This window comes from Pochonia chlamydosporia, chromosome 4 (genome assembly GCF_001653235.2).
Source record: "Pochonia chlamydosporia 170 chromosome 4, whole genome shotgun sequence".
In the NCBI taxonomy this organism is placed as follows: Eukaryota; Fungi; Ascomycota; class Sordariomycetes; order Hypocreales; family Clavicipitaceae; genus Pochonia; species Pochonia chlamydosporia.
In genome coordinates this window covers 3887422-3914332 of record NC_035793.1, presented here as the reverse complement: position 1 = coordinate 3914332, position 26911 = coordinate 3887422, and the positions used below count along the sequence as shown (strand labels likewise).

General features: G+C 50.4%; 10 protein-coding genes across 10 annotated transcripts; 4 read left to right on the top strand and 6 right to left on the bottom strand.

Moving 5' to 3' along the window:
- Nucleotides 1-131: 131 nt before the first annotated feature.
- Nucleotides 132-970, top strand: VFPPC_14437 (cortical patch protein; the record flags this gene model as incomplete). Its single annotated transcript, XM_018292206.1, has 2 exons — nt 132-141; nt 246-970. The coding sequence occupies 2 exons, from the start codon at nt 132-134 to the stop codon at nt 968-970; spliced, it is 735 nt and encodes a 244-aa protein (XP_018144204.1).
- An 862-nt stretch (nt 971-1832) lies between these two features.
- VFPPC_08564 (protein kinase wis1) lies at nt 1833-3882 on the bottom strand (the record flags this gene model as incomplete). Its single annotated transcript, XM_018287247.1, has 2 exons — nt 1833-2228; nt 2293-3882. The coding sequence occupies 2 exons, from the start codon at nt 3880-3882 to the stop codon at nt 1833-1835; spliced, it is 1986 nt and encodes a 661-aa protein (XP_018144203.1).
- Nucleotides 3883-7085: 3203 nt separating this feature from the next.
- VFPPC_17811 (hypothetical protein) lies at nt 7086-7277 on the bottom strand (the record flags this gene model as incomplete). The annotated part of the gene is made up of 1 exon (XM_022429492.1): nt 7086-7277. The coding sequence occupies one exon, from the start codon at nt 7275-7277 to the stop codon at nt 7086-7088; it is 192 nt and encodes a 63-aa protein (XP_022285454.1).
- Nucleotides 7278-7507: 230 nt separating this feature from the next.
- Nucleotides 7508-8218, top strand: VFPPC_08562 (amidoligase enzyme domain-containing protein; the record flags this gene model as incomplete). The annotated part of the gene is made up of 1 exon (XM_018287246.1): nt 7508-8218. One exon carries the CDS (start codon nt 7508-7510, stop codon nt 8216-8218), a length of 711 nt encoding a protein of 236 aa, XP_018144202.1.
- Nucleotides 8219-11150: 2932 nt separating this feature from the next.
- On the bottom strand, nt 11151-13226 carry VFPPC_08560 (phosphatidylinositol 3; the record flags this gene model as incomplete). Its single annotated transcript, XM_018287245.1, has 8 exons — nt 11151-11191; nt 11246-11552; nt 11627-11687; nt 11748-12190; nt 12255-12536; nt 12593-12860; nt 12935-13086; nt 13149-13226. 8 exons carry the CDS (start codon nt 13224-13226, stop codon nt 11151-11153), a joined length of 1632 nt encoding a protein of 543 aa, XP_018144201.1.
- Nucleotides 13227-13898: 672 nt separating this feature from the next.
- VFPPC_16122 (hypothetical protein) lies at nt 13899-15157 on the top strand (the record flags this gene model as incomplete). Its single annotated transcript, XM_018293875.1, has 2 exons — nt 13899-14553; nt 14619-15157. 2 exons carry the CDS (start codon nt 13899-13901, stop codon nt 15155-15157), a joined length of 1194 nt encoding a protein of 397 aa, XP_018144200.1.
- A 100-nt stretch (nt 15158-15257) lies between these two features.
- On the bottom strand, nt 15258-15944 carry VFPPC_16121 (AIG2 family protein; the record flags this gene model as incomplete). Its single annotated transcript, XM_018293874.1, has 1 exon — nt 15258-15944. The coding sequence occupies one exon, from the start codon at nt 15942-15944 to the stop codon at nt 15258-15260; it is 687 nt and encodes a 228-aa protein (XP_018144199.1).
- Nucleotides 15945-16975: 1031 nt separating this feature from the next.
- On the top strand, nt 16976-18034 carry VFPPC_14436 (swim zinc finger domain-containing protein; the record flags this gene model as incomplete). The annotated part of the gene is made up of 3 exons (XM_018292205.1): nt 16976-17204; nt 17264-17826; nt 17879-18034. The coding sequence occupies 3 exons, from the start codon at nt 16976-16978 to the stop codon at nt 18032-18034; spliced, it is 948 nt and encodes a 315-aa protein (XP_018144198.1).
- Nucleotides 18035-18202: 168 nt separating this feature from the next.
- Nucleotides 18203-20473, bottom strand: VFPPC_08558 (3-methylcrotonyl-CoA carboxylase subunit alpha; the record flags this gene model as incomplete). The annotated part of the gene is made up of 3 exons (XM_018287244.1): nt 18203-18268; nt 18328-18406; nt 18456-20473. 3 exons carry the CDS (start codon nt 20471-20473, stop codon nt 18203-18205), a joined length of 2163 nt encoding a protein of 720 aa, XP_018144197.1.
- Nucleotides 20474-22419: 1946 nt separating this feature from the next.
- Nucleotides 22420-24207, bottom strand: VFPPC_08557 (auxin Efflux Carrier superfamily protein; the record flags this gene model as incomplete). Its single annotated transcript, XM_018287243.1, has 3 exons — nt 22420-22483; nt 22538-23870; nt 23931-24207. 3 exons carry the CDS (start codon nt 24205-24207, stop codon nt 22420-22422), a joined length of 1674 nt encoding a protein of 557 aa, XP_018144196.1.
- Nucleotides 24208-26911: the final 2704 nt, after the last annotated feature.

The following is a 26911-nucleotide window of genomic DNA, read 5'->3' as shown; positions in this document are numbered from 1 at the left end:
CCTCTGCCACACCCGCACGAGCTTCTCTCTTCCCTACATCCCTCGCACCTCGACTATACCCTCCCGACCTATTCGCAGTGGTGGTACTTTTCTAATGCGATATACAGCCGACAGGCTTCTAGTAATTCATAATGCCTAAGAGTAAGTCGCGACTTGTGCTTGCGCCCGCGAGACAACAAGCATATGTCCTCTCCCGTCCACTCGTCAATCATTCCAAAAACATCAAGCTAACAATCATGAACCAGACTTTCCCCTCGGCCTAGCCGGCCTGGTCATGCTGGCCACCTCCATCCTCTTCCTCTTCTTCATCATCCTCTCCGGCGTCACCAATTCCACGCCCCTCAACAAGACGTACTTCCTGCGCGCACATACCGAAGGCATCACCGGCGCCCTACCCTGGTCCCAATGGACATACTTCTACATCTGCGGCGACGACAACAAAGATTGCACCAGCGCCAAGGCTGCCATGCCTTTTGGCTGGGCCTGGGACACGCACGCCAGAAATGTCCCCTCTGGCCTGGGCGGTGATTACGGCAGCGGCACCACCTCCTTCAGCTACTTCTACATGTGGCGATTCAGCTGGGTATTCATCCTCATCGCCCTGTTCTTCGAGGTCCTGGCCTTCTTCTCCGGCTTCCTCGCCTGCTGTGGCCGTCTGGGTGCCGCAATCTCCTTCTTCGTCTCCGGCATTGCGCTTGTCTGCCACGCCGTCGCCACGAGCTTATTCACCGCCACCTTTGTCATGGCCCGCGACAAGTTCCACGATGCGGGACGTGATGCCGAGTTGGGCGCATACGGCTTCGGATTTATGTGGGGTTCTTTTACGGCTCTTTTGATTGCGACTGTTTTGTTTGCCTTGGGAATTCGGGGTGATAAGACGCGCGCTACTGGCGGCGGCGGCGGTTTGTTCCGTCGCAAGAGGAGCACTCGCTCATACGAGGGACGTCGCGTCAAGGATGACTACTCTTAAACGGTGTCGACTAATAATGCTACAGCCATGACGGCACGGCATGGATGTCACGTCGGCCACGCGAACCGTCTTGGTTGAAATGAACCGAAAATGCACATTTTCGTGCACAGCTAGAAGGGCTACTAATGTGTCCATTCACTCCTTTCATACTACGGCGTTGTATCTTGGATAAACGGGTATTTTTCACTGCGAAACGACATTCATTTTTTCAACGATATCAACGGCCGCGTATACGACATGAAGGGGCATGGATACGGGGAATTGGACTAGGATGAGAAACGAGAGGTGGTGTATATAATTGGGCATATTTTCACTCGTTTGTAGGAAACTTGGTGGATGGGATACCCTATGCCGTTGGGATGTAAATTGATAATAATAATTGAATTTGATTAGAGCAGGAAATGGTCCCTGGCATGTGATTGAATCCTAGCCACTGCACTACGAACATTGACACCCCATACCACAATCACAGGTGATTCCCAATGGTCGGAACACAAACAATTCACACAGAAATATACCACAATGTCCATCATTTACTCTATATACACCCCATGCAAGGCACAAATAATAAAACCACCCACCCGCTTGCCCGTGTATTATGCAGCGTCTACAATTACCTCATGCGTATACAGTCCAAACATAACCTATAATCAAGGCCAAAGCCCACCGGCACATAAACCTTTCAGCAATAGTACCATCATCACCATCGTTAAGCCCCTAAACGCTCCTATACGTAGCCGAAGAGATACCAGCTCTGTTCGTCGGCGGGGTTCAAACAACGGTCATTCATGCCTCAGGCGAAGGTTTTGAGCGGGCGATGTGCTGATCGTTCGAACAAATAAAAATATATCAAGTCGTCGGCTCAGAATTCCCTGTTCAACAATGGACTGCCAATAGGACTGACGGAATCCAACGGCGCTGCGTGTAAAGCAGGCCGTGAGGAGTCGTCGGTGGCTTTGTCCTTGCCGCCCTTGAGGACGGCTTGTACCCATGCCGCGACTTGGGGATCTTCGGTGTTGCCCTCCCCGAGTTCTAGGTGGCCGACAGCTTCGGCTACCTTTTCAGCTTCTTCGCCTTCCTCGGCCTCTTCTGTGATGGTTTTTGGTTTGGAGAAGGATTTTAACCACGGGTGGTTGAGGAGCATGGCATATGTGGCTCTCATTTTGGGGATTTTGTGCAGACAGCTTGTCACGAAGCTTTGGGCTGTTTCGGAGTATCCTTCTTTGGGGAGGTCGGGAGGGTCTCCTTCTACAATGGCCTGGAAAGGTGTTAGATTTCTGGACTTGGGTGCAGTTTGTGGGCTGAGAGGTCGGGAAACTTACGTTTAGTTGACTGAATATAGTGGACGACACTTCGGGAGGATAAGGGTATCGACCCATTGCGCACTCGATAATGGTCAGGCCCAAGCTCCAAATGTCGCTTTGCACGCTATATGTTCCGTCGGAGTTGCCGGTTGGCGCCATTCCTCCACCAGAGATTCGCTCAGGGGCCATGTAGCTCTGGCACCCAATGTTCGTCTTGGCTATACTGGCGACGAGATTGCCGCTGACACCAAAGTCGCAGATCTTGACTTGGCCCCGGGTATTGACCAGGATATTGGTGGGCTTGACATCGCGGTGGATGATGTTATGCTCATCCTTGAGGGACTTGAGACCCATGACGGTCGAGTAGGTGATTTTTCGTAAGACGTCTTCGGGGATGCCGCCAGCGTACAGTTTGTCAATGGACCCTCCATCCATGTACTCAATGCACATGTATACTGCGCCTTCTTGGAAAAAGGCGCCGTAAAAGTCGATAATGTACGGAGACACACACTCGTGCAGAATAACTAGCTCCTTCAAAATGGTGGAAAACTTGGCATCGTCCAGCTCGAGTCGAATCTCCTTCATTGCCATCAACTTGCCCGTGCTCGTGGTGCCGTCACTACCATCAGCACTTTCTGGTGGTGCCTCGCTGGGTGCCTCTTTTGAAACTTGCGTGTCCACGGCCGTATCTGACAGTGAATGATGCAATCGCACGCCAGACAAGCCATGCCCAAACCTGGGAGCCGATGGTTTGGCATGCTTCACCTTGTACACGGTGCCGTAATTGCCCTTTCCTAGCTCGTCCAATATTTGCACCTCGTCGAGAGAAATGGTAAATGTTTGTCCGCTGGCAAAGTTGACGCCAGTTTTCGTGATTGTTGCAGCGCCGTCAAAGGTAATCCAGCCCTTGTCAGCGTCAATGTATTTCTTAAAGTCGTCCAATTTGGAGCCGAGGCCAGATCCATTGGGCTGTTGCTCACTGCCTGGCGCACCTCCTCCTCCCATGTCAGTTAACTTGGGGGCACCGGCGCGCCTGAGGCCAGGTGAGGGAGCTGATGAACCACCCCCCATATCCGACAGCTTCATGCCAAACTTTCTCTGGCTCAGAGACGGTTTCGGTATTACGGGATCGGAGTTTGGGTGCGGTACGGGACTGGGTCGATGCAAGCCAGTGGGTGGCATTGCCAATGGAAACCCATTTCTTCCAGGAGCTGAGAAAGAAGGTGATGGCGAGTTGGGCGAACTCCCCATTGGTGACATACCCATGCGTGCTCGATGAAGAGCCTGGGCTCTGGCCATGACATCGTTGTTCATGGCGCCGCCCGCACCAGCAGCAAGAGTCGGAGGCGTGTTTGATGGGTTTCTCGCTCTGCCTAGGAGTCCCATGGCCGTCGAACTCGGGTTCATGTTGGGCGGGTCGGAAACGGATCGCAGTGAGGGCATTCGCTTGGGTTTGTCGGCGGAGTTTGGGTCTACAGGCGGCGCCGACTCCTTGGAAGAACTGGACTCGGACTCGGCATCATCAGCACCAGGTGAAGCAGGTGCTCCCAGATCCAGCGGTCGTTCCATGTCGTCCGGCGTCGCCGGGATCGAATCGGAGCCGCTCATGGCCGCAACGGCAGAGGACGATGTCGAAGCGACGAAGCAACTGTCCGGGGCGGATGGCGCAGCCGCTTCCGCAAGAGGATGTTTTTGCAAACCATGCAATTTCTTGCAATGCTGTGTGTCGTGTTGGATACGTCGTCGCAGAGGTGTTTTCGATTTGTCGTCGAGACGGATGTTGGCGATATTTAATTGCGAGTTGAGCGGGGGAGACCAGACTGTTTTGTCGTGGGGGACTGGAGATTTTGGCCCCAAATCAGCGCGTAATCTGCGGTCAATAATGTCCAGTCTGGTGAAGAAAACTTGAAGTCACTTCGCCGGCAGCGGGGCGCAAATGTCCAGATGTCAAGTCCTGTCAACTGCAAATAACTGGTCAGCGGGGCCGTTGAAGTGGGCACTGCACCAAACCAGACGCACATGCAGTCGATGTCAATCTGGTTGAGAGCTGCCAACTTGGCTTGCGGAGCGGGAACTAATGACAGGCTTAAAACAGGGACAGGACAAAAATGAACATGGATTCCACCGATGGACCTGGCTGATGGGACAAGGAAAAGAAAACTGAGGGCTGCGACTTGGGTTCAAATTACGTCAACCATCTGGCTGGATATTGAGTCTTGGGACAATATCTTCGCTTGGAGCTGGATGCACGAGTGGATAACAGTAGCAATTTATAGCAGTGAAGGCATGACATGAGGTGCGTATTGTCAATACCAATGAGTGAATGCCTGGCAGGACACATGGCTACGCCAAAGCAGCAGCATGAAAAGTTCTTTCTCAACAGGCTCGGAAATTTATTCCTGATTCTTATGGGGCAGCTTCGGCAAGTTGGGCAATGAAGACTGATCGATACCTGTGGCCAGTCAAAGCGCTTCATGTTCAATTCCCAGTGTCTAAAGTCTGATCGCAGGGGTTGAATTCGATGTTTTGAGGCACCAGGCTGCTGGTTCAGGGCCTCACCGATGGTTATAGTGCATTATAGTGGGGTCTCTCTACAGCCACGGGCCTTGGAACCTCAAGCCGGCACCCAAACAGTGTTCCATGTTCCATGTCGACACATGCATGGAGGCTTGGCCAGGGACACGGATTACCAGACATGCACTTGACTTGACTTGATTTTCTTCTGCATGTAGGCTTTACTTGCTTTGATGAAACTTGTGCAGACGTCAACCATTAATTCTCAACTCAACATCATTCAATAGCTTGTCCTTCAACATCCACCTACAATCGAGGGCCATCAACGTCGACCAACCACTGGCATTGCATATCGCAAAAGCATACAATTGCATAGCCTCATGTGTCAAGGCATGAAGCATACCAGGCTTTGGTAGCCACATGCACCTACCGCGACATCTGGACCTGTCAGAGTCGACGACGCCGTAACAAGGCTGCGACAACGGCTCAGCATCCAATGAGGATTTGAATACTGCCGTGGGCGCATTGAGAGACGAGAAACAATATCACGCCATGCGAATTAAGGCTTCGATAGTGCGACATGTTGGCTGCCTGGCTGGCTCACGGCATTTTCCACCCTTATTCCATGTCGATATCTGAGATATGTGCTGCAGGTCTGACTGGGCCTTGCGTATGACAAGGGGGAAGGAGGGCAAGGGGACCTGATCGTGGGCCAGATTCTGCGCATTGAGTCCCAAGGGCATGAGTTGCAGACCCCAAGGCAAGTGACCAACCAGACATGGCATGTATTGTAATGTGCTCTCTGATCAGTGTGTTTGACACTGACCTGGGTCATGGACAGGCTCGTAGACATCCAACTTAACCTGTGAGACGAGAGAGCGAAATCAGCACGAGGGAGCAACCTCTAAAGCCAAAGGCGTTGTCATATTCTGTCCTGCCTAGCTACACTATGGATTTGACTACACGAGGTAACTGTGACACTTGAAACGCAGCGGTCAAGTAGTCGCTCAAGAGAAAACCTCTCGTATCTGGTTATATACCTGGGTAAGTAATCATAGCAGCCTTTAATGCGCTGCAGACAAGTTTACTGCGCATATCTCATTCTTAATATCTGCCTCTTCACACTTGACTTCCACATCTTCACACCTTACTCCCGCGCCGTCACACTTTATTTCCCCGTCTTCACACTTCACTTGCATCTCCTCATGTTTATCCGGCTCCTCTGATTCCGACTTCTTGAACGTCACATCAAAGTAAGGGAGTGCCTTTGTCGCTCCAGGAATGCCAGCAAACCAGTCCCACAAACACTCAGGAAGAGGTGTTGTCCCTGGACGGATTAAGCTTCGCTCGAAATTGCACCCCTCGATTCCGAGCCTGCCAAGGAGAACTTGGAATCGGTTTTCATATGTGTGAATAGAACCCGGATGGGGCTTGTCATGGAGAACCAGAGCCCAGGGGTGGATCAGGGACTTTCTCGTCCCGTTGCCCCAAGGTATCGAGATGTAGTGAAGTCTAACGGGTGTGAAGATGCCCCAGACTTTGTCACGAATCTCCTCAACATCGCTCCGAGGGATGCAGACGAAAGAAATATCCCTATCTTTCTCTAGTCGGCCTTGAAATCGGACATACTCTCGATACGTACTTCTGACCAAAGCAAGCTCTTGCGCATCGAACGCCGTGGTGGCAGGGCCGCGAGGAACGTGGTGAGCTGTGTGTATTTGGAATGGTTTCGCTGGTGAAAGCATGGCCTCGAGAATTTCGACCGAGTTCAGCGGTGCCTCGATCATCCATGGAATCATGGCCTCGCTGGTGTTTCCCGGTATTGTTGTCATGGGAAATTGATCTTGTATGTTGCTTGGACTCTCTAGGGCGAGAATATAGCGGTCGTGCGCAAACATGACGCCGTGGAGGGTCTGTAGGGGGAGCTTCCGTCCCCGTTCGTCTCTCATGACTTGGTTATACATGCTGCCGACCCTGCGTAAATGTACTGGTTTCGTACAGTTCCAGTTAGGGGGTGAACTGCCAAGACAGTGGAGGTGGTGGATGATTCTAATCCAGAGTCAGGCAGTATAGCCGATTTATATCCCTTCAGGGTCCAGGCAGCTGAGTTCTATTGGGTACGAAAGTTTGATCTAAATACGTCCTTTCGCAGAGGCTAACTCCAAAAACGCATGGCCAGGCCGACAGTGAGCATAGTGACATAACCATTCGCCCACAGGCTCCATTCACGCATTAAGAATACAGGAATAGGTTTCGGCAAAGATACTTGAACCTGTTTGGAATTGAACCTAGCATCATCAAAACTCAGGCCGCCGGCTACCCAATTGACAGTTTTGTTCTCGTCGAAGAGGTCTGATGAATGCGTTTGATGAACCTTGTGGACGTTGTGCACTATGGATCTGGGCACTTTCTAAGCTAAAGTTTACGCTTGGAGAACCAGAAGGAATCAAGGCTCTTTGACCGTCGCCTCTGAAATGGCGAAAGAACATCTCTCCAGTAGTAGGCACCTTCCGAAGTTTTAACCCAAACCTTGACTGCACCTTCCAACTTAGAACTTAAAAGAGAAGTAAGCTAGTCCTGTCGCCTAATGCACCAGGACGACCTGACCAATTTTGATGCTGCCTATCCAAGATGCTGCTCTTGTAATCAGTCGAATTTTACCACAACTACCTTGCCGTAAGAAATGAACAGACATCACGCCCAAGAACGACAATCAAACATGTCGGAACAGATTCGGTTTGGAGTTGAGTTCGAGATGGTCGTTAGACCAAAAGAGGAAACCATAAAACTTCTCGAGTCCTTGTTTGAATTTGACCATCGTGACGCTAACGTTCTTCAAACCCACGACCTAGGTTGTACAGACAGGCGCGTCCCGAATAGAAATGCCATTGTCAGATTCATAGAGAGTTATTTGCGACAAACAGGAATAGAAGTTAACGATTCCTCAGCCTGCAAAAAGTTCCTGGACGATGTCGACTACACAAAGTGGACGGTTACCACCGACCCTTCAATCACAGAAAGCGGCCTCGGCTATGGTATCGAAATTATATCTCCAGTTCTTATTTCTAACCTGTCGGCCGAGATAAGCAAGTGTACAGGTACCTGGAACTCTGAAATGGAAATGGTTTGGACAGCTGTCGAGAAGTATTTCGATATCGTGACGGAGACCCGACACCGTTGCGGTACACATGTCCACATGAGTCCGTTGCTTGGGTTTTCTACTGAACAGGTTCGGAGATTTGCCAGATTTCTTTACTACTTACACTCTGATATTACAGAACATATTCCCGAGAGTCGGCGGAAAATGCGCTTTTCGCAACCAAATTTTGATATTCGGCCAAAGCCGTCTCTTGACGAGTTGGCAGAAGATGTTCCGCTGGAACAGCTGATTTCAGCAATGATGCCACGGCTGGAAGATATGCAAGAATAGGGACTTTCTGATCCAAAGTACGTGGCTTGGAACTTCTTGCCTCTGCAGAGCCCTAAAGGGACCATTGAGTTCCGGCAACCACCTCATGTCACCAACGTTCATGAAGCTGAAGGTTGGATTCAGACGTCGTTATATTTGTGCCACAGGGCTTTAAACTGGTTGCACTGATTGTGTCCAAATTATTCCCCCCTCATTAAATGTATATGGGTTGCACCTACGTCCCTTTTTTTTTTTTTCGTCCGTTCACGGTGAGTTCTCATATGGAACGCCGGAACACCAGGACTGCAATGAGCTGATCTTTGGTATGGGCTGTGGCAGGAGGGCTGACCACGTCCTAAAGGAACATCTCATATAGATGGAAGTGGCAGAACTCACCACTCATAATTTAGAAGTTTCAAAATCTTGAACTTTTTGGGGTTCATTTTGGCTCACTGGCAAATTCTGATGTGACAATGGCGAAATTCAACAGCAAATCGTGACAACTGGCAAAACCCGACCGAGCGTAGTACTCACTCCTTAAACTTGATGATAATTGATAAACCAAATAATTGATAGCCCCCATCAAATCATGCTCCCCTTTTCTACAGGGTCGAGAGCTGGAGACTTCTTCCCAGCTGGCACTTATGTAAAGGAGAGCCGACAGAACTCAGAAGGAACCATTTCATCCGCTCCTTCCAGACTCGTTCATTCACGCTCTGGGAAAGAGTTAGCCAACAACTAGCCTTGGACTAATATTCGGCGTCGCAGCTTGTTTCCCCTCTTTTCTTCTCTCTTTTTTTTTTTTTTTTTTTTTCAGGCCGCGCAACGTTGTAAGATCGTCCCAATGAACCCGCCTCCGTATCTGCAAAAGTCTGCTAACCTTTGATGTCACGGTAGTTATCTTGACTCACAGATGTAAGTGTTCTTCTCATGTTGAACCACCAGCCGGGCACGGAATAAGGAAGTCATTGCTTACAGTAACTTCAGTGAACATTACCAAAAGATTGTAAGTAGCGCACATGCTGTAGACAAAACCAGAAGGACCGGCATTACGTTGCTGACGTCGATGTTTTGGCAGCCGAACGACCAAATGTACGTGTGTTCATTGGAAAGATGTGCTAACTGCGTGATGTTTAACGTGTTGTCCATTTCTAGCGAGATTACAAAGAGTAAGTCTAGCATTGTGGAAGCCCTTCGATATGTCTGTACTAACAAGTTTTGTCTTCTTCAAAAGTGGCACCAACGAGACCTTGTATGTTTGCTATTCAACCCCAACGCTCTTTGTTCAATCCATAGGACTGACGGCCGGTGAGCAACAGCTCAGAATAGCGGTAAGTGATTGGCAAGGGGCGAACCGTGGAGGGAGCACCTAAAGACTGATGCTTCCTTCAAGATGTGATTAAATCTCGAAGTAAGCAATTATCTGGCCAATGCCCAAGAGAGCTTTGCTTTCTAACGCTTCGCATGGTAGCGAAAACCAAGCCGTGTATGTGTCAGCTCGGCCTTGTTGCTTCATATTGGGTGCTGCTAACCGCACATGGTTTCAAAGTCGATAACAGGGTCAACAAGCATAAGTAAAACAGATTCGACTAACTGTTCGCTCATATACATGACAATTAACGATGAGGAAAGTGACCCAGACGGTAAAATCATCATACCTTGGTGTAAGCGTGGGAGCGGAAAGACTAAACACTCCTATGCAGTGCCATCATTGTGGCCGGCCCGGCCATACGCCGGCCAAGTGCTGGCTACGGCCAAAGGTGAGTGGACATTTCGTTGATGCATTATTCTATTTTGTACACTCACTTCGCCCTGGTTCCCTGTTAACAACGGGCTGTAGGACGGGGAATCGGTGAGCAATTGGAAGTCCAACGAAAAGACATTCGCATCTGTGGCCCCGTGCCCACGCTGACGATGTCAATAAAATATTGCTGGATAGAACCCTGCGGTCGAGGTATGTGGTCGCACGCCGCGTGCCAAGTACCTAGGTGGTCGCTTCTTGCCAAACTAACAGTCGTAACTAGAATTCTCCTCTCGTATGCTCATCTCTGTTGACCGATGTATCTGGAAGCTTGCTCAACTACTTTTTAAGTTTTAGAGAAATAAAAGAGATGTACGTCTACAGCCTGGCATTTGCATCTACGTTGCACTAACTTAGGATCTACTACTTCAGAACTACTTGGCCATGGCAACTGTTAGTGATTCTGCGAGTGCTACTTCTATTGCTCTCTACCCGAACAGGACCACTACTAACTTCGACTGACCAATTAGGCCAAATGGCACGAGATTTCGGTAAGTACCTGACCACAACTCGTTCGTCCACATACATTTGCTAAGCAGAAACACCAGGCTCTCAAAGCCGAGCATGAGGTAAGTCTTCGACTACGCGTATGTTTCATCGCTAACCCTGGTGATAAGAAACTATGCCGACAGGCGGCGGTAAGACTGCCAAGAAAAATACATGTACTTGGGACAAGCTCGGGGCGAGAAACTAACAGGAATGGGACCAATCGCTAGGAAGCAGAGAAAGCCGCAAAGGTAACTCGCCTTATCTTAAATTTCAGGGGACATGATCGTTCTAACTCGCAGACTATATAAGGCGGCAGAAGAAGCCGGTGCCGTAAGAGACCTCTCTTGTTCCTTAACTCGAATTAAGTCACTCTGGTGTTAATCGTTTCTGTTTTTGTCACGCAGTCGGAGGACAATGCCACACAGGTAAGAAGAGACCACGTGAAGCCTCATGACATCTTGCGCAACTTACTGAAAACCTTGCAGGCAGCCTACAAGAAATTTGTATGTTGTTATTCTTCCCAGAGTTTGGTTTTCAAATCTTGATTGCTGATACACATGGGCTGAGTAGTTGGACGAAACCACGTAGAGGTGAGTGCGACACTTTCTACACTTGTCATTCCACAAGACATGTCGACAAACTGGCCCCCAAGCCTGCCACTCCTTACTGCTCATATCGTACTGTCAGGGCATCATGTGTGACGCCTACTAACTGCTTCAGTTCTGTGACGCCTCAACCGCGTAAGTCCGATGACTCACCTCCGAGCTTGACTCTATAGGTAATCATTGCAGATCCGTAGCTAGCCTCAATGGCACCAGTCAAGCAATAGTACCGATGGTTGCCAATCCAAGTTATTCCTGCAGCAGATTTTGTCGACATTGGGATTCGGTCAAGGTTCAGTGAGAGGGTTGCTATGCATTTCGTGTTGGCGGTGCAATGAACCGGCGGGACAGGATCATCGTTGCAGAATATCTCAATTTCCGTTTGTGGAATAGGACCAGAGGACACAGGAATATCGCACTGATAGTCAATGACGGTTGGCATTCCTTCCGGATAGGATTCCCCCTTTTTACTGTCAACAAAAGCTCAAAATCCTTCAAAGTTACATAATGTATGTACGAACTAAGAGTACTGCGTACCTTTCTAATAAACCAGCACATTTCGGCAACAACCATTTCCTCTTCCTTCGGAGACCAGACCCTGACAGCGGTTAGCATACACTCTCTACAAGCGAGCACTTTCTCAAAAAAAAAAACTCACGCCTCTTTTGGGTCGTGTCGCATCATGTCATACGCGGCGAGAAGGCATGTGCCGTACGAACGCCTCGCTATCCTCGAAACGATTTGTACCTGTGTTAGACTGGGATGGTAATGACCTAACCCATGTATAACTGCTCCTTTCACCACTGCTATCCAACCGTTGTCAGGTTGAAGCACAGGTGTATTCCGAGCCAGTGCTGCCTTAACTTCAGATTTCAGGTAGGAACTCTGGCCAAAGCCTCCAACGAGCACGACCGCAGCGACATCCGCAGACACTAGTCCTATCTGCTCCTTGATGAGGCAGATGATGTCTTTCATAATTGGGGCGAAAATTCTCGTCGTCATGTCCGCTTGTGATATCGTGAATCGATTTCGCTTCAGCCCAAGGCTCTCGTCGACTCGGATAGTCAGAGGCTCTCCATCTGGAGAGAAATCCTTTTTAAACTGCGCATTCCATTCAGCATACTGAACAGCCGAAACATGCAAGGTATGGATGGTTTGTACGCACCGATTCAAACTCTGCAATTGCCAAAATCAGGCGCTCGTTGGTCCAGTATTTCTCGCCATGCGTTTGTTTCAGAAACCTCCTGAATCGTTTGTTTAGCATTGCGGAGCCGCATTTTCCACCTGTGCCTTCTGTGACTTCCTTGACTGCTAGATTTCCGGAATGAGCGACTTCATATGATATGAGGTCCACGGTGCCGCCTCCGGCATCACAAAGTACGAAGTTCCTTCCTGGTTTTAGAACCGATGAGCCCAAATGTTTTATTGTGTACAGCGCAGCAGCTTCCTAGCCTCGTCAGTCAGGGCATCAGCATCAGTTCAAGAATGTAGTATATTCCCTACTGGCTCTGAAATGAGATGGATCCTTTTGTTGCCACAAAATCCGGCCATGGCAGCGGCTCGTTCGGTGGCCTGTTTTGCGGTGTTGGACCATATTGCGGGCACCGTGACAACAAAGTCCATAGGTGTCATTTGTACGATCGCACGCGATAGTTTCATTTCCAAGATGTTGATGAAGTGATCGTGCAAGCATGAAAGGTAGATCTTGGCAAGCTGTAGCGGCGTCTCTCCATCCCCATCTCGGCTTGGGGTATCTGGCTCATCCAGTTTCCTGCGGATGTTAGATTGCGGAATCGGTCATGCTGCGGTTAGACTTTCGAGTCAACGTCCGTCGCCCAAGCTTACAGTTTGAAAAAGCGGAATCTTTTCGCATTGTCTGGAATTTGGAACCCCCATTGCCATCCTGTTGCTAACTTTCGTAGCTCGGTAGGAACCTTGAGGCTGTTTTTCGGACCATCGATTGATGGCCAGACTGATACGACGTGTTGAACGTCAGGCTATTGACAATGAGCATGAGCAATCAGACTTGGTTGGTAGCTTGAGTGCCTGATCAGCTTACTCGGCTTGTCTCAGCCCACGAAATCCCAGAATATGTTGTGCCAAAGTCTATTGAGACGATTATCCTTCTCTTCTCCATTCCGGTAAGTTCACAAAACCCAGAAACTAGAGGGCCGAAAATTTGACTCCAAGTCTCAGTACGAGTGAGTTCCATCAAAGCCGCCTACGACCTGGTGCCTCGTGGTCATGGCATTTAGGTCGGAAGACCAGGCCGAGCCTTCACACGATGAACTAATAAGACGGCTGCGGGCTGTAGGAACTCATCTTTTCCACCTTGTTCGTACTGCATATCGAAACCACTTCAGGCACACTTCAATGTGCCCACTGGCCACAGGCGGTCACAGGAGTGGACCGGGTGATGCGGCATTGCTGCCCAGCATGAGGCCCAAGTCACCCTGCTGCGACATTGCGTGTTGGTTGAACTTGCAACGTTGGCCCAAGACAAGCTGGGGGCGGGTATAGCTGACCAGCAAGTGAACAAGTACGCGCCAGGCACATAAAACCACTTGGTGCCCAGTTTTGACCACTGCGTTGAATAAGCCTCAGTGGGGAGAGACGCATGTTGTGCAGCATCATGATACCTTTGCAGTTTGCACATACCCGATTGCCCATTGATTGATCTTGTCCTTCCGGGACTCGTCATTGAGCATTGTGGTTCAAACCTTGAATTAACCATATTTTGCGATTCACGATCAAACTGCACCTCATAGTGTCCAAAATAAGGCGAGCTGCGAAGTGACAAACCATCCCGATGGCAGACGACGCTCCTCCTCCGCCAGCAGCCGAAACACCAAACGGCCCGCAAAAGGATCTGGAAACATTATTAAACGATGAGCGAACGCTCCGTACTTTCACCGAGCAAGTCCTGGATTGCCGACAAATAGAGCTTGAAGTTTCGGAAGTAGAGAACAAGAGGCTTCTCAAGAAAATCGACCTGCTGACAAAGGAGTTGTCCGAAACCAGGACTCAATTATTGGAGGCACGAGCCCATTTAAAGACAAAGGACCGCAACCTGCAAGAGGCTGGTGATCAAATATTCCGACTCCAGTCACACCGCCAAGATATCACTGAGTCGGAGGCTAGGGAGGCGTACAAGGCGCTCTGCGACAAAATTCAACGATGGGTGGAAAACAGACTGCCATTGACTTTGGAAGGGATATCATCTGGAAATCTCAAGAAGCCAAGCCCTGCACAAGCGGCGAAATTTCTCTCTTTGCTTCGTGAACCGGCGAAGAGATGTCTTACTATACACCACAGCGATGAATACCACATTGCGGCCGCAATATCTTATTACCTGTGGCTGGCATTCTTTTCAAAGCCGTTTTATTGCCCTCTCGATGATTCTACAGAGGATGCAACCATTTTATGGATTGTTGGGATTGAGTCCGCCATGGCGAAGTTTAGAGGTATGAGGCAAACCTATCCATCTCTTAGGTATGGGAGTGAATGATATTTAACCAGTAAACTACAGACGCCGAACACTGCCGCGAATGGAGAAGTGAAACCCTCGTAGCGTTGAGCTCCCAAAAATCTTTCAAGTCTAGGCGAGAAACGTACATACATCTAATTTCTAAAGACCTGTCATCGTACATGACAACCGCATTCCCAAAAATCTCAGTCGCCGAGCTCCAAAGCTCCCTCCGTAAGGCCGTGGTTCAACCTGCGGCCGATCTTGCGCATAGGTTCCATACATCCAGCAGCATGTTCTGGCTGAAGTGGCCATTGAAGACGGCCAGCACGCGGCTCGAGGTGTATGAGTGCTCTAACCTGGCGGATGGCGGACGCACAGTAGACTTAAGCGGCACATCACCCGAGTCCGCTGTTCGACGGGACGTCAGATATCTTTTCGATATTGCGCCTGGGTTGTTCGTGGAGAGGGTCGAAGGCGGGAGGAAGCTGCCATTAAAGGCCATCTGTCGGCCCAAGGTGTTGGTTCACGGCAACCAGAGTCAAGTTACTCACAGAGCAACACTTTTGACGTGGCTGTATAGTGCTACCAGGGAGGGCTAGCAATGGTGCTCCTTGTTGTATATCCGTTTTGTTGAAGAAGGCCATGTCTATCACCAGACATGTGTTGTAATTGAATCATGCCATTATTCCCGCTCCTTCATCATTCGTTTTCAGCTGTCCTCGGCGAATTTTGTCGTGTAGGCGTAGGAGTTTCATTGCTAGAACCACTTGATTCTGGTACAAACGGCCGAATACAATTGCGAATATAATCGTCTTCCATGCCCAGAGACGCCGCGTCTCTTATCCCCCGATTAATACGCTCGATGTACTCCTCCCTGGGACTGCTGTCCGCCACATGCACCAGACTAATGTACACCAGCACATTCTCCGTCTCTCTGGCAATCGAAGTAATCATCTTACGATGCCCATGTTTAGCAATCTTGCGAACGCTGCATGGCCCGCCGCGGGCAACGATCCACGGCACCGAGCGGCGATAGAGGGAGCAACACGCCAGCTTCACCAGGACCTGCATATGCTGCTTCTCATACGCACCCTTGGAAACACCCTCGCTGATATCGAGCTTCTCCTCGTCGGTGTCCTCAATCTCGTACACCAGTCCATCCACCCAGTGGCCCTCCGCTCGTACCACGTTGGCAAACCCGCGCTCATTGATTTGCCAGCGAAAGTTGGGCAGCCGCCCGAAGCCGACGTATCTGCTGTTGGGGCATCTCCGCTGCATCTGTCTCATGTGAAGGTTGCTGCCGTAGGCGAAGTAGTACTTGGCGCGTCGAAGGTCACCCGATGGACCGTGACCCGTTGTCGCTGCCGTTACTTCTGCCTCAGCCATGATTTGGGGTCTGCTATTCGCGAACAAGACATCAAATGGAAATGTACATGTATTCTTCCGAATAGGGGAAGTGGTCAGGCGTCGGAAGGGACCAGATGGGAACAAGGGGAAAACGGAAGACAAGCGGGAATCCACCGGCCAGAAGGGAAAAGGATAGGAGGAAAAAGTGCCTCAATCTGTTCAATAGCGTGCCATTTTTAAAGATGGTATTGCTCGTGCGTCATCTCATTGAACAGACGGGATTCATACGGGTGGATCTGGCGTGTTGCATTGATGGCCGGTTGTTGGGCAGCAATATATTCTATTCCCTGTCTGTGAGTTGCTGGGTTACCTTGGACACCGCCAATCGAGCAGTCCCACGCACGTTCTGCAGTGGCCGGGCTGTCATATTTTGTGAGTAAAATGAGTCAGGGAGAAGAGAGGGCTCTGCTTCGCATGATAAGGCTGCTGTGCTGAAGGGCATTGTTGTCCAACCGAGTTATGGTGTTGTTGTGTCACTTACAAGTTACAACAACTATCCGCATAAGAGGTCGCCGTACCCATTGGGCAGCGTGATGAGCGTTGATACATTGATATTGTTTATTCAGCAGCGGCAATTGTTACGTTTGGATACTCTTTGATACGAGCCACGACAGCACTGTTGAATGTTTCGCTGGTGATGATCCGATTCCGATTCATGTTGGGTACTACAGCCTTGGTATCGGGAACCAGCTCAACAGCACGAGGACAGAGTATGAAGCTTGCCAACGTCGACTGTTTGAACTGTAAGCCCAAATCTTGCCTGTGAGGCTGGACTCATCTCACTGTTCGCCGACTGAGGAACACACACATGATATCGTGCCAGCAGTGTTGTTCCTGTTCACATCTCCGTGATACGAGGCCATCAGGTGATTCCCTCCTGCTGTTAGGCAAGGTAACAACGTGCATGATTCTTTATTTAATTCCAACATCTGCGTCCATATCGTACAACCTCACTTCATAACACTGCTACATCGGAAAACCCACCCTCCCACCAAATCCAACAACCCGTCATGAGACACTACAACTTCGGCGTCGAGATAGAATCGATAGGAAAGCCCTACGGCGGCTGCGAAAGTTTCACAAACGTCGACTGGTACCGCCAACTTGCTCAAAAGCTTCAAAACCGCGGAATCGACGCCGTACACGACGACTGTTCCAAATACAGCAAACACCCCGAGTACTACGGCGGAAAATGGTTCGTAACTCGCGACGGATCTCTCAAACGACCCCGTCCATTCGGTTTGTCCACGACAACAAACCCCCATACAAACTAAAACCCATACTCACAATTCTCACAGTCTGCATGGAAGTCGTATCCCCCCGTCTAGACACAACCCTCCACCTGACCCGTATCCTCAGCGACTTCTGGGAAGCCATGCGCGTGCACTTCAACCCGCAGCGCGATCCCTCCTGCGGCGGCCACGTCCACGTCACGCCCGTAAGCCGCAAGAACAAATTCAAGCTCAGCACCCTAAAGAAGATTGCCTTCGCCGCCATTGTTTACGAGGACTTCATCTTCTCCATGTTGCCGGCCACACGCCGCGAGAACCAGTACTGCAAGCTGAACAGCCTGAGCGCCGAGGCGGGCGTGTGCGAGACCTTACTCTGGGGGAAGTCGACGGCGAGTTTGAAGCAGGTCGCTAGTGAGATTCGGGCGCTGCCGAATGAGACGGAGATTTATCTGTACATGCAGGGGAATCGGTATGTGTTGTGGAACTTTCAGAACATCTTTCCGCATCCCAAGACGGGGAGGTGTACGGGGACGGTGGAGTTTCGAGGGGGGAATCAGTTTCTCGGGACGAAGGGGACGTTGGCGTGGGTTGCGTTTGTGTTGGGGTTTATTACACTGGCTGCTAAGGAGGTTGGTATTGATGATGGGATTCGTGTGGTGAATGTGTGCTGACTTGATTTAGAATCTTATTAAGCGGTTTTCGGAGTATGTTCCCCCTTCTGATCCGCGGTATAAGAAGCGGATTGAGGAATGGTGGATGCGGATTAGGAAAGCGGCCAAGAAGAGCAAGTTGAGTAGACATCTTCCTGATGATTATAGGAAGATGGCGTCACGGTAACACCTACAGCGATAACGGATGGTCAGGGCATTATGCCCAAGGAATACAGCACCTCATGTACAACGTAACAGAAAGAACATTCATCTTCTACTGTATGTCATCATTTAAATACTTAATACATCGCCGCCTGGAACCAAGTTCATACCCTTAAACGCCATGCATGTTCGCTTATGCTTCTTCCTTGACTGGTTCCTCCTCAAACAGTACCAAAATAGTTCCTGCTTTGCAGATATCCTGTGAAAAGTGTTAGATTGCCATAAACCAAAATTGATTGTTGAAATGTGAATACTTACACCCTCTTTGTGGGCTAGCTTCTTCACCACGCCGTCTTGTGGTGATCGAATCACCGTCTCCATCTTCATTGACTCAATACTATAACAATGTCAGTAAAGGTTGTGAATACAGGCAGGTCAAGACTTACACAACAAGAGGAGTTCCCTTTTTAACCTCTTGGCCCTCAACAACCTCATTCTTCAAAATCTTGCAGGGCATAGGAGCAACCACCGACGCAGCAATTTCCTTCAGACCCAGAGCCTTCTCGTACCATGAAGGCGGGAGCAGGGAGAGATCAGTCTTGACACCGTGCTGGAAAACGGTAATCTTGGTATCATTCTCTTGAACCTGCGGCACAACTGAAGACAGTATTCTCTCGGCAGGGAAATAAGTCTGCAACTTCATGACAGCACCTTCTGGCGTGGGCTCACTGGCCACATTGTTAAAGACGATGGGCGTTGCTTGTCCCTTTCGTGAAACAGTGACATTGTACAGGTTGTGTCCGGTCTGGGTGACAGCCGCCTCAACAATCTCACCCTCCTTCTCGCTGTATCCGTCAAGGACCTTGAATGCAAGCTTGCGCTCGCTGGATGTGCTGGCGTCGCCGAAGCCAAGAGTCTGGCCATGAGGTTTGGCGCCGTTTAATTGCAAGTTGAGAACGCCGAGGGCAGCCTGTGCGAAAACCTCCTCACTGATGTGTCTAGGCTTGAAGAGCTCGTCTCTCCACTTATCAATGAAGCCAGTCTCGACATCGCCCTCAATGAAAGCGGGCGAGTAACACAGACGTTTGAGGAATTCGACGTTGGTGCTGACGCCGACGATTTCGAAGGCGCGCAGGGCAGCTGCCAGCTTGGCAATAGCCTGTTCACGGTTCTCTCCTCGTACAATCAGCTTGGCAATCATGCCATCATACGCTTCTGAGACGGTGCTTCCAGAACCGAAACCCCAGTCCAGTCTGACATCTGGGTCAGCAAGAACCGAATCAGGTAGGACTGCGTGAACAAGCTTGCCGGAGTCGGGCATGAAACCCTTCTCGGGATTCTCAGCGTAGACACGAGCTTCAATGGCAGCGCCAAGCGTCCTCATCTTCTCCTCAACTTCGGCCTGCTTCAGAGGCAGCTCCTCGCCAGCAGCAATGCGGAATTGCCACTCAACCAGGTCCAACCCGGTCACCATCTCAGTGACAGGGTGCTCGACCTGCAGTCTGGTGTTCATTTCCATAAAGTAGAACTTGCCGGTGTCCTTGTCGAGGATGAACTCGACGGTACCAGCACCGACATAACCAACAGCAGACGCAGCCTTGCGAGCCTTGTCCCACAGATCCTGTCTCGTAGCCTCATCCAAATCAGGCGCTGGTGACTCTTCAAGAACCTTTTGGTGTCGTCGCTGAACACTGCAGTCTCGTTCGCCAAGAGCAGCTGTGTTGCCGTGCTTGTCCGCAAACACTTGCACCTCAACGTGACGCGGTCGCACAATATACTTCTCAACAAGCATCACCTCACCGCCTTCACCAAACGAGGCGCGAGCCTCAGCGCGAGCACTCTTCAGCTGGGTCATAAACTCGTCTTCAGTCATGACGATTCGCATACCCTTGCCACCACCACCACGCACGCTCTTCAACAAAACGGGGAAAGTAATATCCTTGGCGTACTGAAGAAGTTCCTGCTCTCCTTGTTCAGAACCGTGATATCCAGGCACACAGGGCACATTGGCCGCCGTCATGATCTCCTTACTCCTCGCCTTGTTGCCCATGTCGGCCATAGCCGTTGCGGGAGGTCCCACGAAGACAATGCCTTCTTTTTCGCACTTCTCAGCGAATTGCGAGTTCTCCGACAAGAAACCATATCCAGGATGCAGAGCCTGGATACCATGCTTCTTGGCCAGAGCAATAATCTTGTCGCCATCGAGGTAGCCGTTGGCGGGGCCCAGTCCCAGCGACTGGTATCCGGTCGAGGCATGCCATGAGCCGGCATCGACATCTGTGTAGACAGTGGTGGCGCGGATGCCCATGCGCTCCGCAGTGCGGTTGATTCGAATGGCAATCTCACCACGGTTGGCGATGAGCACGGAGCTTAGAGCAGTCGTCTTGGGAGCCGACGAAGATGCTGTGGACATGTAACGAGGGAGAGGCCTCAATGGGAGGCGATTGGCTCTGATGGAACGCATGGCTGCAGATATGGCGAGGAAGGTCTCGAGAATTGAGCGCGTAGAATATCCCCAGACCAAAGGGCGACCATGAATAAATTTTCTAAAAAAGGTTGGAAGAGTCGCTGGCAATTGGCATTCACGAAGGTTATGTTTTCGGTTCAAACGGGTTTATTGGCAAAGGCGCATCCGACCGTGGGGAGCCGAATGTAGCCGGTACCAGAAGAAAGCCGTAGGCCGACGTCAGTCAGTGTGTCCAGGTGTCTGGTTGCCGAAAATGCATTGAGAAAATCTGGGGTCAGTTTGATGGCTCCGGTTTTTTCAGAGCTCCCACAGCTCTGGTTACTAAGCCGAGTTGTCACACTTGACCCTCCCAGCACTGTACCAAAGTTGCCCCACGTTCGGAAGCTCAACCTGTGGAAACAGCAGGTCGGATGCTCCTCTTGCATTTTGACGACGCGCGTGAGCCGACACATACAAAGACCATTTCTATCCAGCAACAGATTCTACAACCATGGACAAAATTCCGCTCAACTACGAAGCCTCAGAAGGCGATACTCATAAGCAAACCACCAACAAACTCCCAGATGAAGTGGTGCAATGTCTGGAAAATGCTCGATTCGTGAGTTACATGTCCATCCCTACCCCGCCATCTGATATGAGGCTTCATGGGCTCGGCTCATATCTTCACATGAGCCTACAACCAAAAATCAAATCCATATTGACGCTATTCATCCATCAAACTAGCTACATCTGGCCACATGTACCGATAATGTGCCACATGTCTCGCTCATGAACTACACATATCTCCCATCGTCGCCATACTCCTCAGTCCCCGTCATTGTCATGACCACCAATCCGGCTTCCCGAAAGACAACCAACATTGTCGCTAACCCCAGTGTTTCCCTACTCGTTCACGACTGTAGGTTCTCTTAGTCCACATGTCATGATTTCCTATTCCCTACTTTCACCAGAACCTTCCTCTTTAAGTTTCCAGCTCTCCACTGTCTTCTCATATACCCCATGCTTCCTTAGAACCCATCAACTCATACTATTAGGGGTCTCACACCGTCCACCCACCCAGGGCCGCCGCATGTCCGGAGGCTCTCCAGGTCCCGAGCACCGCTCTAGTCTGGCCTCCCTTCTCCTAAACCTCAACTCTACAGCCGTGTCCAGCATCAGCGCAACCATAGGAGGAGCAGCCCGCCTGGCCCCGTCTGGCTCCGAAGAGGAGAAGTACTTCACGGAACAGCATCTCGCCAACAACACTTTTGAGGAAGGAGAAGCCATTTTCCGCCAGGATAGTAACACGGGCACCGATGGGAGAGGCGGCCATTTCGTAGCCGGGGAGGAGGTGCGAGTCATTATCGTCGACATCAAGGATGTCAGAATTAGTGACTGGCAAGGCAAGGTTCGAGACTGGGCCTTGGTTTCCGATGCTGGTTTGGTCAACGGGGCTTAATGTGGTCGCGGGACCTTGGTTGCTTTGCTTTTCTTTCCACGTTGTCCCGGATATCGTCGACATGTTTTATCCCACTAATTTGCCTGTTGGCCATCTTGCCCATTGGATTTTCACACATGGCCGATTACTAGGTGCTCACCAAACTGGATATAGAATCAGGGTATTGGCATACACAAAAGGTTCTTCTCTTCAATTTGGTCATGCCCGTTGCATTGCGCTATATCATACAACAAAGTACTTTTCTGTACTGCCTAATATCAATCCAAACGCCGATCCTGAATTCTCATTTGAGCCTCGTGGAGGCTATGAGAGGCCTTGCAAATCATGCACCATTACGCACAAAGACTGCGATACTGGCTCAATATCTTACCCAAAACCCGAATTTTTCCCCTAAGAATGCAATGTGTACCAAATGCAAATCTGCAGGCAGCAGACGCACGCTTAAACCAAAGCTCACAATTAAGAGATAAAAATTATCAAACAGAACGGTATGTCCAGTTTCGAATTACTTGGCCCACTCGACCACTTCGAGTGCCATCATGACAAGGACAAGAGTAGACGGAAGAATCCTGCAAAAACAAATTAGCTCATGTCTTGTTGTGTACAACGTTTGCTTGACTTACCAGATGACATAGCTCTGGAACAAGATACGACCCATGGTCTTCTCGAAAACCATGTTGATCTGGCAAATCTGTGCCAACTGAAGAGCGCTTGGAGCACCAGTGAGAAGAAAACAGACGATGATGAAAATTGGATCGTCTAGAATGCTGACGCTAAGGTACTTGGCGGTGATGGCTAGGATTGGAGCCATGATGACGGTAGGGAGGAGCATGCGGCTCAAGAGGGAAGCAACAAGCAACTTGGTTCCGATCTGCTCTTCCTCGGGGTCATGGGTGTCGTCGCGGGCCATGGTATTTCGTGCCAGATTTGCGCCGAGGACGACCAAAATCAAAGGAACCGCAACTCCGCCGCTGGACTTTACAGCGTTTGTGACACTATTGTTGATAAAGGTTCCTTCCTCAAAGAACAGCTTCTGAAGCGACGGGATGGAGGCGACGAGCACAGCGAAAAGCATGGCCCACAAAGGAGGGTTCATGAATTCCCACACAAATGTCGTTGTTTTCACAGTAGCACGCTTCAAGAAACTTGCGATGATTTGGAACGGGCGAGGCATAGCGTTGTAGGTTCGCTGGATCGCACTGTCCCAGTACGCCTGGAAACGAGCCCATGCAGAGCTTTCTTCATCCACATCACTGCGGACGTGAGGAAAGCGGGCGGCGATGTCGCTCCGATTGGTGACGCCATTCTGCGTGTGAACAAACGTTGAATAGGTTGCCTTGGCTTTCTTGGGTGCAAGCAGTTCCTCGTCGTCACTAGAGTCCGTCACGGACGCATGAGATGCACCCGCAACAGGAGTTCGACCTGCGGGAATATAATCACGGGAGTCGACACTTCGGTTCTCTTCCTCCTCTTCCGTGTCGCCATCGAGACGATCCATAATGTCACGATTTTCATCATCTTCAGGGTCATCGCGATACGGCTGTTGCCCAGCCTCCGTAATGTCGGCTTGGTACTCGGGGTACTTGTCTTTGGGTGCCAGCAGAACGTGGTAACCCCAGCTCCAGCGCACGAGTTGACCGAGTTGCTGGAAAATCAACAGATATAAGATACCTCGAGCAGCAACTTCGTCGTCGTTGTCACCTGGTATCCTGTCCCAATGGAGACCCTTGATGGTCTGCGACAATGACATAACAAGGGAGATGGGAAGCGAGTTCGAGTTTCCAAAGACTCCCATGGCAGTGACAAAGTTGGATGCTCGCTTATTGAATCGGAAGGCTTTGGCCACAAGAACGGATACGACCCAGGATACAGCAGTCTGGACAATGAAGATGGCGGGGATGATCGCAAGCTCGGATAACTTCTCGGCGTTTAGCTGTGACGCAAGCTTCGTGAAAACTGTGGGAGTACCGTCATGTCAGATTCAAGTCCTGGTGTCATCGCAGGTAGGATACATACTGAGGCATGGCGTGAACAGCATAACATTCAAGTTGGCCAAGAACTTTTGCTTATCGGCATCGAAATGACCCAATCGAGCAATAATGTACCCGGGTAAGCTAACGCACACTACCTCCAAGACCGCCTCGAAAACAAGCAGGCATAGATATGCCAAAGATGGATGCGTCTCGGGGCTGTCATTTTGCTTGAAGAGCTTCAGAGGGAGGTCATATGCGTCTTGTGCCAGCTGGGCCAGTCGAAACGACGTCGGCTTAGGGAAGCCGCCAGCGAAATCCATCAAATAGCGCGATGATGGATGGGGTGGTTCAGGTGCGGTCTGGGGAATCACCAGGAAAGAACAGAATCGATTCTTGACCGAGATGCGTTGAGGAAGATGCGGTCGAAGAGCGTAGCGAGTGTGCGGGCACCACGGTTCCTTTTATTTCTGCTTTGTTCAACAAAGCACCTGGAGTACCACGTTCCCCGAACACACAGCCTGCCTTCTAAGCTTCGGTGGCAAGACGTACGAAGCCAACAGGCGCTGACGGATTAAGCTTAAAACAATCAGTGTCAAACGGCAGCGAACGGGCGGCAACCAGTGCCAGAAACCTGAAGACGTGTGTCTCAGTGCTTGGACAAGCGCAGAATTGGGTTGCACTTGCGTGCCAACGCCAAGAATTGTTGTATCACAGCTGGTGGTAAGATAAGCTGGCACCAGATCGAGGTGGGTCAGCTAGTGACGGCTCTGCGACCTGGTTGATTTGGTCTTTGCTGGATGGGGATGATGTTGCAGGGTGGCGAAAGGAGCGACGAGTCGACACGGGAGACGCGGGATGAGGTCGTAGTTGTAGGCGGGCCTTGCTCTGGCGTGAACTGCAAAAAAAGATGTTTATAGTAGAAGTTGCGAGGGGAGACAATGGAAGGGGAAAAGTGTTTGGAGAGAGGTTTCACTGCATTGTTAATATCAAATACTAATGGGGCGGAGGGACATGGAGGCGACAAAAAAAAAATTGGAACTTGACTCGAGGATGGGAACAGCGCACGTTCTGTGAAGCCCAGTTTTGGCTTGTGCCTTGGCCCAGGCGTTTTGTTCCAGGCGTTCTCAAACTTCAAACTTCAAACCTGGCCTGGCCTTGCGGCTTCGCTTCCTTGTGGGCATTGATAAGCAAGGAAGCAAGGAGCCATTGCCATTTGATGCCTGTTCCTTCCACAGCACTGCCGAGCAGCCTCAATGTCAATATTGACCCAAATGGCAAGACCCTTGTGCCTTTTTTTTTTGGTGCTCCTGCTGTGACACAGAAACCGCCCAAACACAGATTTGTTTCGTCATGTCGTCCGATGAAAGTACGCGCATGCATGAAGCTCAGCTCAGCGCTGCACTGCAAGTCTGCAAACATGGCTGACCCATCGCTTCAACAAAGTCTCCGCCACCAGTCACGCCATTGAAAGCATGCTTGGTGGTATCGACCGCCAGGCAATGCGACCGTGCCAGGTATCGCACAACAGCTTCAACGCCTGCAGGCCCCCGAAATGTGTCATTGAGATTGGGCCGCTGCTGAATAACTGACGACTGCAGCTTCCCCTCATGAAAATCATCAGATAAGCTGCGCAATGCTCGATTGACACGACATCTGGAGTCTCTCCTGCTAACATCTAACTAGAACGCAAAATGTGTCATAGACTCCAGGTAGCTCCGAACAACCCTGCCAGTGTGCCTCATCGCATCGCCATACCGTGGCTTGGGACCCTTGGCATTCCACCTGTGCTGTGGGCGGCAGCACCGATCACTGATCGTTCCTCCAAAGCTTTCAATGTTTTGTGGCGCTCTCTTCTTTGATTGGAACCCAGCCTGGCGCCTCTTCGGGAGATGCTCGACCTGTGGATTTGCGAGTCCCGCCCACGTGAAGTTCTAATGGAGGCCGCCTACTTCTTCATTCGTCTGCCTCTTCCTCCTCAAAGGAATGGCAAACGCCCCAAATTGAACCGGATCAGCTTGGCGCCTTTGGCCTTATCGCTCCTGGTGCCGTGGCACATCAGTTTGGGCACCATTCGATGTCACGATTTGAGTCTTCTCACGGAGCTAACTTTAGCCGTGTGGCGGCTGTGCGACCAAAATGCTGAACGTTTACGAAGCAGTTTGTTTTCATGGCGGTATCGAATGTACTGTATTGCGTTGCACTGATACAGTACAGCACAGCTTCTTCTTTCCATGTGTTCATTTTTTACACGCCTTTATATTGCTTCATCAGCCATCTTGTCGGGGTCAACCCGACCATTCGCAGCAACCGGAATATCCTAATGCCAACAGGTCACAAAGTCAACCAGCAGCAGTTTTCCAAAAAAAAAATATTTAGTTGTCGTATGCTTCCACTCCGCCCTGGGGAAATCAGGAGTCTCGTTGCCTGGTTTTGATGGGATGATTCGTCGACCATTTCCGAACCCCAGAAGCAATAGGGTATCTTGACAAAGAGCGTGAGTCGGATACGAGAAGACTTGAGCTGATAGTCAATGAATACCATGTACCAGGAAGTATTTAGCCTCAGGATGGAAAAGACAACATCCGTAGAGTCAACATATCCTGGCTCCCTGGCTCGCAACCACTATGGCGAAGCTCAGTCCAGGTCTATGAGATTGTTTCCACCCGACAGAGACACCGCTGCGTAGATGTTAGCTTTCCAAATTGCGGGAATGTAGCTGAACTATTCGCGTGAGGTTTGTATACCTACTGGTCAGCAAATCTACCGTAGCCAGTATTAGAATCTCTTCGGTTTAGCATGAGTGCTGTGTCCTCACGTATTCTATGTGGGCCGGGAGAAACGAACCATCATTCCTCCTGCTGTCACGTCTGAGACCGCAGCAGACTCTTGGACTGGATAATGATGAATGTTTCCCCTGGCAAGTCTTTCCATTTGCACTCATCAATGATCTTGTCTCTTGTCGATGACAACATACTGACGGGCTGGTACTGGGGTATACCAGAAGTTTTACCCCCGAATTCATCG